The following is a 12673-nucleotide window of genomic DNA, read 5'->3' on the forward strand; positions in this document are numbered from 1 at the left end:
AAGTATCCCATAAGATGCTTTCACTGCGAAAAAAGTGTCTTAAATACTTAAAAAAAAAAATGAAACTTATTTTAGTGTTTTATCGTAACTTTCTAAAGAAATTTCATATAATTATTATTAATTTAAAAATAATCAAATATTTAATAATCGATATATTGTCTTTTATTCATACATGCATTTTTCAGCACTATTGTTTTCTTCTTTTTTTGGGTATTTTAAAAAATTAAAAACAAGTGTGCTGTGACTTTTTTGCTGGGAGCTACCAAGCCTTCAAAACCAAATCGACTCATTCCCACCTCGTCCGTCAAGGCAACACATTATATTATCCGAATAAACAGAAAAAAACGTATAAACTTATCAAAACGTATATTAATAAGTGGAAAATACCTATTATTTAGTGTTTAGAAGTACTCTATTGCAGGGAAACATCCTCAAGATGGCGAACCAAGCAGCAAAACACCTTCCAAAAATGGAGGCCGTGCGCCAACGACCCGAAAAGATAAAATTCAACTCTTCGGAGCCTGTAAGTGAGCTGAAATCTCAGCTTGTGCCGATGATCTTTCACAATTTAAAAATGAACCTCCAGCTAGACTGTAAGTATACTGATGAAGAAGAAAAGACGATCATGCTTCTGAAGCAGCTTTACATGGATACAATCAATTTGGACGTGGCCATGCAACGCGACATTTACAACATGGAAAAGTTGTACGAGGAAAGGCACAACGCCATCTTCCAGAAGCGCAAGGAGATCCTAGAGTAGGTCCCTAACAATATTTACTAATAATATCGTTCTAATTCGGACTGATTTCTTTTCTGGCAGTGAATTTCGAAAAAAAAATCGTGGGGACTCTACGCCCAATGAATATGTCAACTTCTTTTGGCTACGGGTCCTAAAGGCTTCATATACTGAGTTTATTAGCAAGAAGGACGAAAAGATTTTGGCGGTATGAATCCTTATATTCAAAATATAAACTTGGCTTTATTTTAAAATAACTTTTTAACAGCACCTGTGTGATATTCGCCCTCGTCTTTACAATGATCCCGTCGTAAAGTTTGATATTGAGTTCTATTTCGAACCCAACGAATTCTTCACCAACAGAATTTTGACCAAGACATATTATCTCAACTGCAATCCGGATCCAGCAGATCCGCTTACTTATGACGGAGCTGAGATATTCAAGTGCGAAGGTTGCACCATTAACTGGAGGTCAGAGAAAGATCGCGAGAAGAAAAGTAAGAAGGTTCTTCATTTCCAAGTATTTTTTAGCCAACTAAATTATTTTTTAATAGATGAAATGGATCAGTCTTCATTCTTTGACTTCTTCTCGCCGCCTGTTTTGCCGGAAAGTGTAGACGATCCGAATTACTGCGACATAAATGTAAGATCCTTTAATACTTATAAAAACTAGTTAAACAATGATTTGCATTTCCTCGAATAGGCTATTTTGCAAAATGATTTCGAGCTTGGCTTTTATCTAAAGGAGCGAGTCATTCCCAAGGCTGTTATCTTCTTCACCGGAGAAATCGCAGATTGTCAGAGCTCAAGCGATTCGGAATCTGATAACGACGACACAGAAGATTCCGACCACGCATATGAGGAAGAAGTGTCCTCAAACAGCACAGAGAATGCACCCATATCCTAAAAAATTGGCTACAATTTTTTACATACTTTCTACACTGGTTAACGCAATTTGTAACACCGATTCCCACACCAAACATATGAGCAATTGATTGGTCTGTCCTTACACACAAATAGCTACCAAATACACATTTCATTAGATGTATACCATATGGATCACGTGATATTTTATTCCTAACTAAGAGGAGGTTGATTTCTTGGACTTCTGGGTTTATACAATGCAATGAGCCTAGCGTATAGTACAAGGGCTTGATTATTTTGTAATTTAATACTAGTTGACTGGAGCTACAGCACTCGCTTGTAGCCAGCGTTGTGGTTTGTCGGCTTGGCCATGTTTTCGTCATTGTCGTCTTGCTAAAAATTAATTCATCACGGACCATCGCGTCAGGAATATGTTTACATATCAGGAAATACAAAACAAAACACATTCAATATTAAACGATTATGGTGCCGCCAACTCAGGCGGAGGTGGTGGCGACTGTGGTGGCTGATTATCATTTAGATCATCCGGTGAATCATCTTCCGGCTCTATTACTACGTCGCTTTCGTCGTTTTTGTCATCCAACGTCAAGTGGGTAGCCACCACTTCGCACTCTGGCTTGCTGCTCTTAAAGCGACGCAATCCCGATAACGTTATGCTGGTGCCACTAACATCGATGTACACCAAATTGGGAGAACACTGCACCAAATGCTCGAGTGTATGATTAGTAATATGGTGGTAGTTTCGTAGAGAAAGTCGCTCCAAGCGGTTGTTGGGTGATCGATTAATGTGCCGTATCCACACCACATCTGGTTCTACGGGGCGCGCCGCCCGGCCAAAGCTGTAGATCGCTCGATCGGAGACATAGTACTGATGCGAACTTGAACAGGGTGGAGGGCGATGGCGTAGACGGCGGGCATATTCGCGATCCAGGGGATCCAACATGTTCCAGAACATCGGGTGACTCACAACCTGATCCAAGTTTCCGCGCTGCTGAGTACGATGCCGGCGCGTCTGCATCAAGACCATATGCTCCCTGGCGCCATGAGGATTCATGTAGATTACCTGATCGCGTCGCGGCAAGAAGCGACTGTGTGCTGGGTTGTTGCCACGCCAGTTTCGCAAGTGATCCGCCACTTGATCCAGAAGGGAAACAAGATTACGATTCGGATGTGGATTCTCTCCTCCGACAGGATCAGCTTCGGGCACATAAATGTATGCCCGTGGCAGAGGTCTAGGGTCTTGCCCAGCTGCCTCGGGGTTATCTGGATTCTCTGGACCCGCCGCCGGTTGTTCTGGTTGTTCCTGTCTACCAAGACGAGCTCCCATACCGGGTAATTCTACGACCACTAGCGGTGACCGCACGGAAGCCTCACCATTGTGACCATTGCTTTGTGATGTCGTACTCTCGGATTTGTCGGACGAAGAAGCCGAGGTAGATGAAGTGTCTTCGTCCTCGGATTCCGAAAAGCCAGAGGTACGCTTCGGTAATGATTCCCGGGAACTCGATGCTGCAGGTGCTGATGAGGGCGCTTGATTATTTCTTTCGTTGGTGTTTTCGCTGTTAGCGGCTTCCGCTACCGTTTGTTCCTTGTTTTGTGCAATCGTTGCACGCATATGCTCCAATGCTGCCCGTGAGGTGGAGGGCTCGTCGTCATTAAGCACTTTAAGAGATTCCGGCTGCACGGGAGCAGCCTCGTCATTAAGGTTGCCGTTATTTGTTTTTTGGGCATTAGTCAAATTAAGAGGTTCGGGAGCTTCAGGAGTCATATTAGGGGGTGATTCTAGGCGCAGTTCTTTAAGATTCTCAATTGCACTGAAGCACTGAAGATCCGAGTTGTTGATAGGAGTCAAACGCAGGTCCAAAACCTAAAACAATATGTGATAGTAAAAAGAAAATTTCTTGTCTTTTTGAAGATCATTCCAACCTCTAACTTCTGAAAGCCGAAACGAGCAGCCATGCTGCCATAGGGCACAAACTTGCAGAGCATTTGGCAGCCTTTGAGACTAAGGCGACGCAAAGACGGGAGCTTGGACAGGGCCATAATGTAGTAGGGCTCAAACCAGTCATTATCTTCTATGCCGAGATCCTAGGAAAACAAAATAAACCATCAATAAAAAGAAAGCTTAATAAGCTGAACAACTCTATCATAAAGTTAGTCATTCGAGCGATTCATGTTTTTTTGAGCGTAATACATTTATATATGTTTACTCACCTCAAGATCCACCAGCTGCATCTCTATAGTATGGAATATACTCTTGACCATGTTGCCAACTTTTACACTGCAATCTCTTAATAGAAGGCGCTTTAGCGAGGATGGAAACTCGGATATGTGTATCTGATTGGGAATAAAAATGCATTTGTTAAAAATTTCTCCCGTGATTCCTTCTTGAGTGACTTACATATTCGAAATCCAGGCTAACGCCCTGCAGCTCCAGTACTTTGAGTTGCGTGGCCACTTTAGGGAAGACAGTGTTTAGTGTCAAAGTAAACTGGCGACCCTCGCCCGCCACATGCTGCGATGATGGAGGACCGCAAATTTTTACTGTGTGTGTCTTTTCTGTGGCGCGCCCAAGAATCTCTTCGAGGATGCCCATGGGCAGCGGCCCATTGCTGAGATCAATTTGGTGCCAAAAACGGTGGTCTAGTAGAAGATTTTCCAAACGCGGTGAGCAGCTAAAAAAAATGGTGGATTTATGTTGGAGAAGTTCGAGAAATCCGATTGGACTTCCGGAAAAAGCCCAGATGACACTTACTGCATCAAGGCCATAATAGAGGGCGTGTCCAGGTACTTAAAGATCTCATAGAGGACTTCATCGCAGAGTTCCATTAGGTTACAATCAGAAAACCATTCCTCCGGTAGCTGCGGCTCCCCCTTACGGCGCTGTTTCGTTTGCGGCTGCTCCGGTGCAGCTTCGGGCAGCGATGGCTTGATAACCGCATCTCGAGCCGGGCAATCGCTAGCCGAGAAGCGGCGCTTCTGAGCAGCGGCACAAGCACTGCCTACGTCGGCATTCTCCATGGTGTCGAGTACTTTTTAGTGCCAATTTTTAATGCAGTTTTTTTTCCAGCCAAAATGCAAGTAACCAGTGTGACCGACCAATACAATTTCGAGATGTTTTTTAAGTAATTCATCGATAGGAAAAATTACGATAGTCTGACAAGGTACGGTATTTTTTTGTAAATACAGTTACTCCCGTCGCTTGCTATCACGAATTCATTGCCATCGCTAATTTCTGGACTCGTGTGTTTTTGTCGCAGGCTCTTTTTTGACTGAAAATGCACCTGGTGAGGCAAATAAGGCAGCTGAGTGGCCTCCAAAGCCTACGGCATGCCCTCCGCCAGGTGTCCACCGCCCCAACAAAGCCCGCCACGCTGAAGTACGAGCAGGATCCGCAGCCGCTTTTTACTGACACTGAGACCCAAAAGCTGCTCCAGTCCATGACGCAACTGCACTTGGACCGGGTCTTCCGCAAGCGTACTGTGCCGGACAACAGCAGCGAAACCAAGTTCATGACCACCGAACAACTAGAGTCTGATTTCCAGAGCTTGGTGGAGAAAGCAGAGCACATGCTCCAAATGCCTCCAGTGGTTAAGATAAAAGAGGATGTGGATCGGATTATAGCCAAGGATCCCGCCCTTAAAGACTTTGCCGACACCAAGTACGTGTTCACGGACATCACCTTTGGTCGTCGGCAGTCAGAACGCAAGGTAGTCGTGCGGGAAACGGATGGCACTCTAGCTTATGCCACCCTGGACACCACCAAGCGGATGAATCAGCTCTACTTTCCTTTAGAGGGCCGCCAATCGTATACCCCCCGCATGTTCGCGTTGGAGGAGCTAATGGCCAAATGCCTGATAGAACATAAGTATGAGTTCGTGTTGGACAGGCTCTTGGTGCAATATGAGCCCCACGAACCGGAGTTCCACAATATATCAGCACGAGTATTCGAACACCTCAACGAATCGAAACAGTTCGATCTGCTCCGATCCACTCGTCATTTCGGTCCCATGGCATTCTTCTACGCCTGGCATCGGTGCATTGACGACCTCTTGTACGACATGATACGCCGAGATTACCTATCCAATGCCGTGGAACTTATTGCCTTGAGCTACAAAATTCACAAAGTGCCTGTGGACTATCAGGATACGCTGGCGAAATTAGACGCACTCCATCCAACGCCTGCGGAGAGAGCTCTGGCGGAGCTGAGGAGCGGAATGCGAAAGCCCGACGACCAACAAGGAATTGAGCAAGAGATCCACTCGGCAATTGGCAAGACGGAGCAAGATTTCGCTGCCGACGAGATTAGTCTTAAGTTCATCGAGCAATACATAGCCAGCGAACATGCCCTTAAGAAGGTTCAACTAGAACTGGCGGTCCAAACCCTTAAGGAAGTAAACCTGGAAAAACTACAGCTGTTCCAGGGATTGAAGAAAGCTCATGGAATTCAAGCGTCGTAGAAGCTCGTCTTTATTGTTACTGATTTTTATATGCTAATAAATACCCCTTAGGTCAATTTCTGTTTCATTTCTCTTATCATTTTTTTTTTTAGACCTGTCTGATACCTTTTGATGCACTTTCTTCTGTGCCGCTGACATCGACTCTCGCTACCGAATCGACTTACGCAGACGGTACACACCTTAGGATTAGTTCTCCCAATGTATAATTTATGCCTTCTGAAGAGCGCAAGTGCTTTAGCCTTTGAGCAGCTCTTTTTGCGATTTCGATGAATTATAAAAGATGTGGCACTCGTAAAAAGTGCATTGCACTTCAGGCATCTGAAGGACTTTCTCTTTCCGTGATTCTTCAGATGGTTAACTAAATTCTTCTCCGAACGCAGTGTAGAACTACACAACGGATGCGGACACTTAAGGGCTAATGAGTACTTTCTAGTTTTCAACGCGGGACACACAGGTTCATGCTTTACAAGATTCCATGGGCCCAAGTCGCAGCCACATCGGAAACAGATATTAACCGAACTGTAGTGCATGGATACATGGGTCTGATGCTTGTGCAGTGTCTTGGAAACCTCGCCGCAAACCAAGCACTCCATCATACCGTTTGGAAACATGCTTGTTTTTTCAGTCACGTAGAGCAGGAATTTTTCGTTTTCTTGATCCGCGGTGTCCTCTGGTTGTTTGTCTGGCTGATTCCAGTCCTCATCTTCCTCAATATTGCACTGTATTTCCACATCACTATAGCTTGGTTTCTCTGTTCCGATACAACGATCTCTTCTTGGCATAGGGGGAGTGTAGCAACTTGAAGATCCCTGACGTTTTTCTTTTTCCAACCCTTTTTGAATAGCATCTGTGGCGGTTCCATTGGTTGACTGATGGCGCTCCGGCTCAAGAACAATTATATTATTTTCAGCAGCGTACTTTCGTGTTATCCACTGTGTCTCCACAAAAATGTACTCGGGCAGTTCGAATATAGGCCTTGTTATAGGCGTTATCCTTAACATTTTTTCAAATTCGTTCGACCAATTTGCTTTCATTTCTATTTGATTGAGATGACAGTGCAGAAAAGCATAATTTATCGATACATCGATTGTAAATATGAAGTACAAATTTTTTTGAAATTAAAATTTAAATTTAAAGTCTTCTTGCATTGAAATAAATTATTTATATTTTTAAATATTTTTTTTTTACCTTTTCATCGGTTTTTTCTATAAAAGAAATTTAGTTATTCTATAATTGTACTAATTTTTTAATTAATTAGTTCAATATTTCTTAAAATATTTAGCGTATTGACAGTATTATTAAAGGATTTTGGCTGATTTTGACATAAAAATGTAGAATCTAGGCTTTTAAAAATTGTATATTTTTACCATAGATGTAATATTTAAAGAACCCACTATAATAATTCCTAAGGACAAATTTTTAACTCTTGGAAGCTTAAAATATATTACAACCCCTAAAAAAAATTTAATTAAACTCCACCATTTACACGTAACTGTTTATTTAATTGTTAAACAAAATATATATATGTATATATACGCTTGCATGTTTCCGTTTTTTTTTTATAAAACTAATGATTATATTTAGGCATAATTAATTTAATAGTACATTTTATTCAATTTATACTTCAACCGAACGTCGGTTTTCAAAAACTCATTCAAGTATCTTAAATACGTTTTATCGAAGAGATATATATTATAATTGTAATTGATGGCCTGCTCCATGGGCATGACAAGTTTTAAGGGTTTTCTCCGTTTTGGGGAAACATTCATGCAATCACAAACATACGTATTTACTCACTAAAACAAAACTTATATTTAGAGAAAGGAAAATGTACATTTGCGCATATTAAAACAATTACATCATAATTAAGAGTATAATGTGTGGGGAGACAACAAAAAGCATAAATTAATTACAAAAAGCAGCTTGGTCTGAAGATCAAGGAGGCAGGGGAATTTGAAAATCGTTTTAATTTTTATGTTTTCTAATACATCTAAAACAAACATATTTTATAAATTAGGGGAGCTAAAATATGATCAATATTTAATTTTTTTTCATCATTTTTTAACTAATAAAAACAAGCTTTAAAACTATAAAAAAAAGTTAAAGACCAAAGACAATCGTGGAGGCTATTTAGAGGGCGGGTTGCTAGGTATATTGCGGTTAGCAATCTGCGACATTTACGAATCTCATAAGTTTTGTAAGAATGATAATAATTTCGTTTCGTAATTTTTATTCGATTCAAGATTACGCAACGAGTGACGCTCATCGGGAAACAAATGCAATTCATACGGTTTGTTGGCCTTGTTCAGAGCGCTGATCAGCAGCGAGGTGTGAAAGAAGTGTACGTTTTCGTCGATTAGCCCGTGGATAAGCAGCAGCCGGTTGTCCCTGTAATGGAGTTTTTAGATTTATAATCCAAAGGACATACTAAAGTTACTTACTCTTCGGGAAATGAATTTACGTAGTTCAGCACGGACCCGGCGGAGTAACCGGCTTCGTTATCCTGCGGCAGATCCATGTATCGTTCCGTGTAGCCGGTGTCGTAATATTCCCAGTCAGTGACTGGGGCTCCTGCAATGGCCACTTTGAAAATATGCGGATACTGCGCCAAGCCCATGAGACTCAAGTAGCCACCTGGATTAATTTTATAAATTGGGTTATTGGGAAGAATATTTAAAAGATCTATTGAACTCACCGTAGGACCAGCCGTGTATGGCCACACGATCCATGTCAATGTATCCCAGTTGGTCGGCCAAAATGCGCAGGGCGTCTACCTGATCATTCAGCTCAACCTGACCCATTCGGCCGCGAATATGGCTTTCGAATCGCTTGCCTCTATGGCGAGATCCTCGCGAATCGATACAAATGACACAGTATCCTTGGGCGGCCAGCATGTGCATCCGCAGTTGATGTTTCCCCTGTGGAAATGTTGGTTACTATATCTTCAAAAGTCTCAAATTTGTATGCTTACCTTAAACGTATTATTTACTGTCTGCACCTCGGGTCCACCGTAAACGTTCAACACCGTGGGATACTTTACACCAAGTTCGAAATTATGCGGCTTAAAGACCATGGCGTAGACTATATCGCCCGACTTCAGTTGCGGCCGAAAGATCTGCGGGCAGTATTGCGGCTCCGGCTTACCACCCTCGTTCAGATACCCCACCAATGAGATTTGGATGCCGTTGACCCCGCCATTCTGGCAGGTTTGGTTGACACGCATCACCTTGCAGCTGGGCAGTCGCTGAATATTGCAGTACACCAGTAGCATAAGCTGGCAATCCTATGAATAAAATGTGGATACATTAAAAAATGATTCAAATTAATCATCAGATTCCTTACATCATCGAATTCCACAAGATATGAGTACCCCGGTTCCGTTAGCAAACGTATGTGCTCGGGTCGTTGCAGGCTGACAACATAAAGATGCTTTTCCAGTGGAGTATCGCGTAAGCCCACAAAGTAGACCAGCTGATTGGCTTTGTCCACCCAGAGATTCCGTGCCAGCACCTCCCACTCACCGCTAGTCAACGCCACCTTATTAATGATACGCGGCTGCAGTGCCGATTGCTCCACAAAGCTGGGCTGGGTGGAAGTCGATCCCGCATCTGCTTGTCCATTGGAGTGCGTCAGCATGAGACTAGATGTCACCAAATACAGATGGCGAAAGCCTGTCTCCTCTGAAGCCCACAGGAAGGTGACGCTGGTTTCCGTCAGATCCAGAAAGTAGAGCATATCGTGCACATTAATCCAGCAATCAGAGCGCTCGGTGTAGATCACCTGCAGTGGCGTTATGGTGCGACTATATAAGCTGCGCCAACTGTGGTCACCGATAGAGTCGGTTGGTGTGGACACTTGGCTGCTGTATGACTCGCAGAAATTATCCAGCGGTATTAGAAAGACATCCAAGCGCTGCTGCTTTCGGTCCAGCCCCTGAACCCAGACACTAGAATTGAAAAAATGAGATTATTATATATTCAAGATAAAAAACAAGTGGTTTGACTTACTAGTTAGCATCCGGTGTCCATCCAACTCGCACGATGTACTCCAGCCAGCTGAAAACGGCGTGCAGGGAGTAGGGCAGATCCTTTATGCAAATCTCGCTGATCTGCAGCGCCTCGTTCAGCACAAACTGAACCAGCTTGAGCTTGGACTTGGCGTTGGTGCTGCCAGTGCGCGGAAAACGGTACTCATCTACCCGACCGTGAACCGCCGTTGACGAAGGAAACGTGTACAATGAGACCTCCGTCTCGTCTACCTCCTCGTAGACGATGCGGTAGATGCCATCTTCAGAATGTGGCTGCCACCAGAAGCCCTGGTACCGGCTGAACTCCTCCTGCATTACGTATGAGGGCACTCCAGCACTGAGAGCATCGTCCGGATAGGAGTGCCTACTGTTGCCCGTATAGGTAAGCCGCTTTTCGTGGCCGCTCAACGTGTGGGTAACGAAGAGGTCGCAGTCACTGATGTAGGCTATCATGTCAGAGTTCTGAGGACATATCTGAGGATCTAACGCAATCCATTGCGGACAGGTTCGCAGTTGTGTCGGGAATAGCATGCCAGACTGTAATATATAATATATGATGGAATAAGGAATAGTTCGTTAATTATACTATAAGTTTACTTACATTATAACCCGTATCCAGACATTGATAAAGGTCATTGAAGCCAGGAAATATCAGCTTTCCGGAGGGCTTATGGAGCTCGTAGCACGTGATGCCCCAGTTAGAGAGACGTTTGCGCTCTAGAAGCAGTTGCAGCTCTCGAGCATAGGGACTGGCTGATCCGCTACCACTGTTTCCCCCTATATTTGGGATAGGCTGCTGCAACAGTGGAGTCCAAGATAGCCTGGAAAATGACATGACTTAGTTGAAACTTAAGCAGTTATATAAAAGAATCCCACCTGGGCTTTACAGAAAAGGATCCAAACTGGAAGGCCTGTTGGCTGCTGGTGCTTGTAGGAGAGCCTGCACTCAATGTTGGGCTCCCAGCACCAGAATCTCCAGACTCCAAGCGTTGCCCGTGCATTGATTGATCCTCCGTCTGCTGGAGATTGATGTCTGTAAAGAGCAGTGTGGTCTCCCAGCTCTGCGGCGGTGTTCCCAGGTAGTAGATCCGGGCCCGGCCGTCGGACAGATGCCGGAACTGCACATTGGTGGGCACCATTGTCGACAGGTTGGACATCTTTTTACGCATCTCCTGCACTACCATCTTGTTTTCAGCCCAGCTCTTTGAAGGCGTGGGCGCTGCGATGTGGCCATCGTTATCCACGGCATCATCCTCGTCCTCTTCGCAATCATCGCACTCGTCGTCTCCATCATCGAGGTCCAGTCCATGTGGAGGAGTGCCACTTGTGGGTGAGCTAAGGTGATTCGTGATCACCGAAGCAGCGGCTGCAACTACCTCGGTGGTAGTGGCTGTTGCCGCAGCCGCTGCAGCCGTTATCGGGGATGTAATAGAGTTGAGGGCGCTGCCAATGGAGGAGTAGAGGGCATTGGCAGTGGTTCCCAGTGAGCCCATGCTGGTGAGACTGGCAATTGAATGGGTGGAGCCTGGCGTGCTGGCGGCGCTCTGGCTGCTTCGGTCCATGAGGAGGTTGGAGCCACTAGTACCACCTGCCACACTCACCGCTGTGGAGACACGCGCCGTGAAGCCATCTAGAAGATTCACGAATGATGTTGCTGCTGCGTTTGTGATGCTGTGGCTGCGGTGATGGCCACCTCCTCCTCCTCCGCCACCGCCATTGTTATTGTTTCTGCCTAATTGTGATGCCGGCGGCTCCTGCTCCAGACCCATGAGGGAGCTGTTGCTGTTTGCGTTTGGACCGCCACCCAGGTTTACATTCAGAGGTGGACTGGGCGACGACGGCAGACGACTCCTCTGCGACTGCTGCTGCTGTTGCTGTTGGTGTTGGACGGTCTGCTGCGTTCTGCTCTCCATAGTAGGGGGATTTGAATATGACCCAATTTGGAAGCCTCCAACCACGTACACACACGAATTTCGGCCTCTTCCGCTCTGCTCTGCGGAAATACTGCTGAAGACACACACACTAACAGGCACCTTACGCTTATACGCTGGCCCAGAAGTGCTGCTGTTTGTTTTTTGTTGTTCCGCTGGACATTTGAAAATGATCCCACACGGTTACGGTTCTAGATGCGCTGCTTTATCGGATCTTGGCGAATCTCGCTGGTATCTTGCGAGTATTTTCCACACCTCATGCTGGCTCGGCTCTTTCTCCGCCACTCTTGAGGCCCCCTTTCTCCACAGTTGTCTCTTCTGCTCTTCGTCGTCTGCGCTTTTGTTGTTTTTCTTTTATATCTTCGATGTGCGAAACGTAAAAGTGAAAGTCTAACCGTCCGACAGAAATTCGTCGAGCACCTGAGTTCTTGTTTCAGTAATTACTTCGGGGGTTGGTCACTATACGGTGCGGAGTTTAATTGACTGCTCTATTTGTGTTGTTTTTTGTTATTCGGGACACGGCTCTGCAGGTCAGTGCTGTTTATCTAGCCGTTTCACGGCTGTTCTGGCTAATTCGAAAGGTCTTAGGTTGGCAATGCCCAAATTAGAGTACTAGACTTGGTCATACTAAAGA

General features: G+C 44.7%; 5 protein-coding genes across 8 annotated transcripts; 2 read left to right on the top strand and 3 right to left on the bottom strand.

Annotated features, from left to right (window-relative positions):
* Positions 1 to 219: 219 nt before the first annotated feature.
* Positions 220 to 1791, top strand: mil (milkah). 2 transcript variants are annotated; one of them, XM_070280872.1, is made up of 7 exons: positions 220 to 364; positions 422 to 523; positions 587 to 756; positions 821 to 944; positions 1005 to 1233; positions 1291 to 1379; positions 1440 to 1791. In XM_070280872.1, exons 2-7 carry the CDS (start codon positions 437 to 439, stop codon positions 1641 to 1643), a joined length of 903 nt encoding a protein of 300 aa, XP_070136973.1. In that variant the 5' UTR covers positions 220 to 364; positions 422 to 436; the 3' UTR covers positions 1644 to 1791. The 2 variants fall into 2 exon arrangements, with proteins under 2 accessions (XP_070136973.1, XP_043067761.1); XM_043211826.2 differs by having other exon boundaries at positions 285 to 523.
* Positions 1785 to 4761, bottom strand: LOC108118571 (uncharacterized). The gene is made up of 5 exons (XM_017231330.3): positions 4377 to 4761; positions 4023 to 4296; positions 3836 to 3958; positions 3548 to 3709; positions 1785 to 3488 (listed from the first exon to the last, which is right to left on the bottom strand). The coding sequence occupies exons 1-5, from the start codon at positions 4640 to 4642 to the stop codon at positions 2082 to 2084; spliced, it is 2232 nt and encodes a 743-aa protein (XP_017086819.2). The 5' UTR covers positions 4643 to 4761; the 3' UTR covers positions 1785 to 2081.
* A 55-nt stretch (positions 4762 to 4816) lies between these two features.
* On the top strand, positions 4817 to 6137 carry mRpS22 (mitochondrial ribosomal protein S22). Its single transcript, XM_017231331.3, has one exon. The coding sequence runs from the start codon at positions 4900 to 4902 to the stop codon at positions 6079 to 6081; it is 1182 nt and encodes a 393-aa protein (XP_017086820.2). The 5' UTR covers positions 4817 to 4899; the 3' UTR covers positions 6082 to 6137.
* On the bottom strand, positions 6068 to 7142 carry Boh1 (Buddy of Hmr 1). The gene has a single exon (XM_017231332.3). It carries the CDS (start codon positions 7113 to 7115, stop codon positions 6129 to 6131), a length of 987 nt encoding a protein of 328 aa, XP_017086821.2. The 5' UTR covers positions 7116 to 7142; the 3' UTR covers positions 6068 to 6128.
* A 529-nt stretch (positions 7143 to 7671) lies between these two features.
* Positions 7672 to 12607, bottom strand: LOC108118583 (dipeptidyl peptidase 9). Of its 3 annotated transcripts, none has more exons than XM_070281272.1 (9): positions 12435 to 12607; positions 10985 to 12371; positions 10710 to 10929; positions 10089 to 10645; positions 9424 to 10027; positions 9053 to 9364; positions 8777 to 8999; positions 8523 to 8715; positions 7672 to 8469 (listed from the first exon to the last, which is right to left on the bottom strand). In XM_070281272.1, exons 2-9 carry the CDS (start codon positions 12019 to 12021, stop codon positions 8268 to 8270), a joined length of 3348 nt encoding a protein of 1115 aa, XP_070137373.1. In that variant the 5' UTR covers positions 12022 to 12371; positions 12435 to 12607; the 3' UTR covers positions 7672 to 8267. The 3 variants fall into 3 exon arrangements, with proteins under 3 accessions (XP_070137373.1, XP_070137374.1, XP_017086832.2); XM_070281273.1 differs by having other exon boundaries at positions 10985 to 12376; XM_017231343.3 differs by having other exon boundaries at positions 10985 to 12607.
* Positions 12608 to 12673: the final 66 nt, after the last annotated feature.

This window comes from Drosophila bipectinata, chromosome 3R, assembly GCF_030179905.1.
Source record: "Drosophila bipectinata strain 14024-0381.07 chromosome 3R, DbipHiC1v2, whole genome shotgun sequence".
Lineage (NCBI taxonomy): Eukaryota > Metazoa > Arthropoda > Insecta > Diptera > Drosophilidae > Drosophila > Drosophila bipectinata.

Bases quoted from the DNA above. Each gene is read 5' to 3' on its own strand.
- mil (XM_070280872.1), top strand. From the start codon at position 437: ATGGCGAACCAAGCAGCAAAACACCTTCCAAAAATGGAGGCCGTGCGC. The intron at 524-586 runs GTAAGTGAGCTG...ATGAACCTCCAG, and splicing joins AATTCAACTCTTCGGAGCCT to CTAGACTGTAAGTATACTGA. The intron at 1,234-1,290 runs GTAAGAAGGTTC...ATTTTTTAATAG, and splicing joins GAAAGATCGCGAGAAGAAAA to ATGAAATGGATCAGTCTTCA.
- LOC108118571 (XM_017231330.3), bottom strand. From the start codon at position 4,642: ATGGAGAATGCCGACGTAGGCAGTGCTTGTGCCGCTGCTCAGAAGCGC. The intron at 4,297-4,376 runs GTAAGTGTCATC...CATTTTTTTTAG, and splicing joins TCTATTATGGCCTTGATGCA to CTGCTCACCGCGTTTGGAAA. The intron at 3,489-3,547 runs GTTGGAATGATC...ATATTGTTTTAG, and splicing joins TCGGCTTTCAGAAGTTAGAG to GTTTTGGACCTGCGTTTGAC.
- mRpS22 (XM_017231331.3), top strand. From the start codon at position 4,900: ATGCACCTGGTGAGGCAAATAAGGCAGCTGAGTGGCCTCCAAAGCCTA.
- Boh1 (XM_017231332.3), bottom strand. From the start codon at position 7,115: ATGAAAGCAAATTGGTCGAACGAATTTGAAAAAATGTTAAGGATAACG.
- LOC108118583 (XM_070281272.1), bottom strand. From the start codon at position 12,021: ATGGAGAGCAGAACGCAGCAGACCGTCCAACACCAACAGCAACAGCAG. The intron at 10,646-10,709 runs GTAAGTAAACTT...TATATATTACAG, and splicing joins GTCTGGATACGGGTTATAAT to TCTGGCATGCTATTCCCGAC. The intron at 8,470-8,522 runs GTAAGTAACTTT...ACTCCATTACAG, and splicing joins GTAAATTCATTTCCCGAAGA to GGACAACCGGCTGCTGCTTA.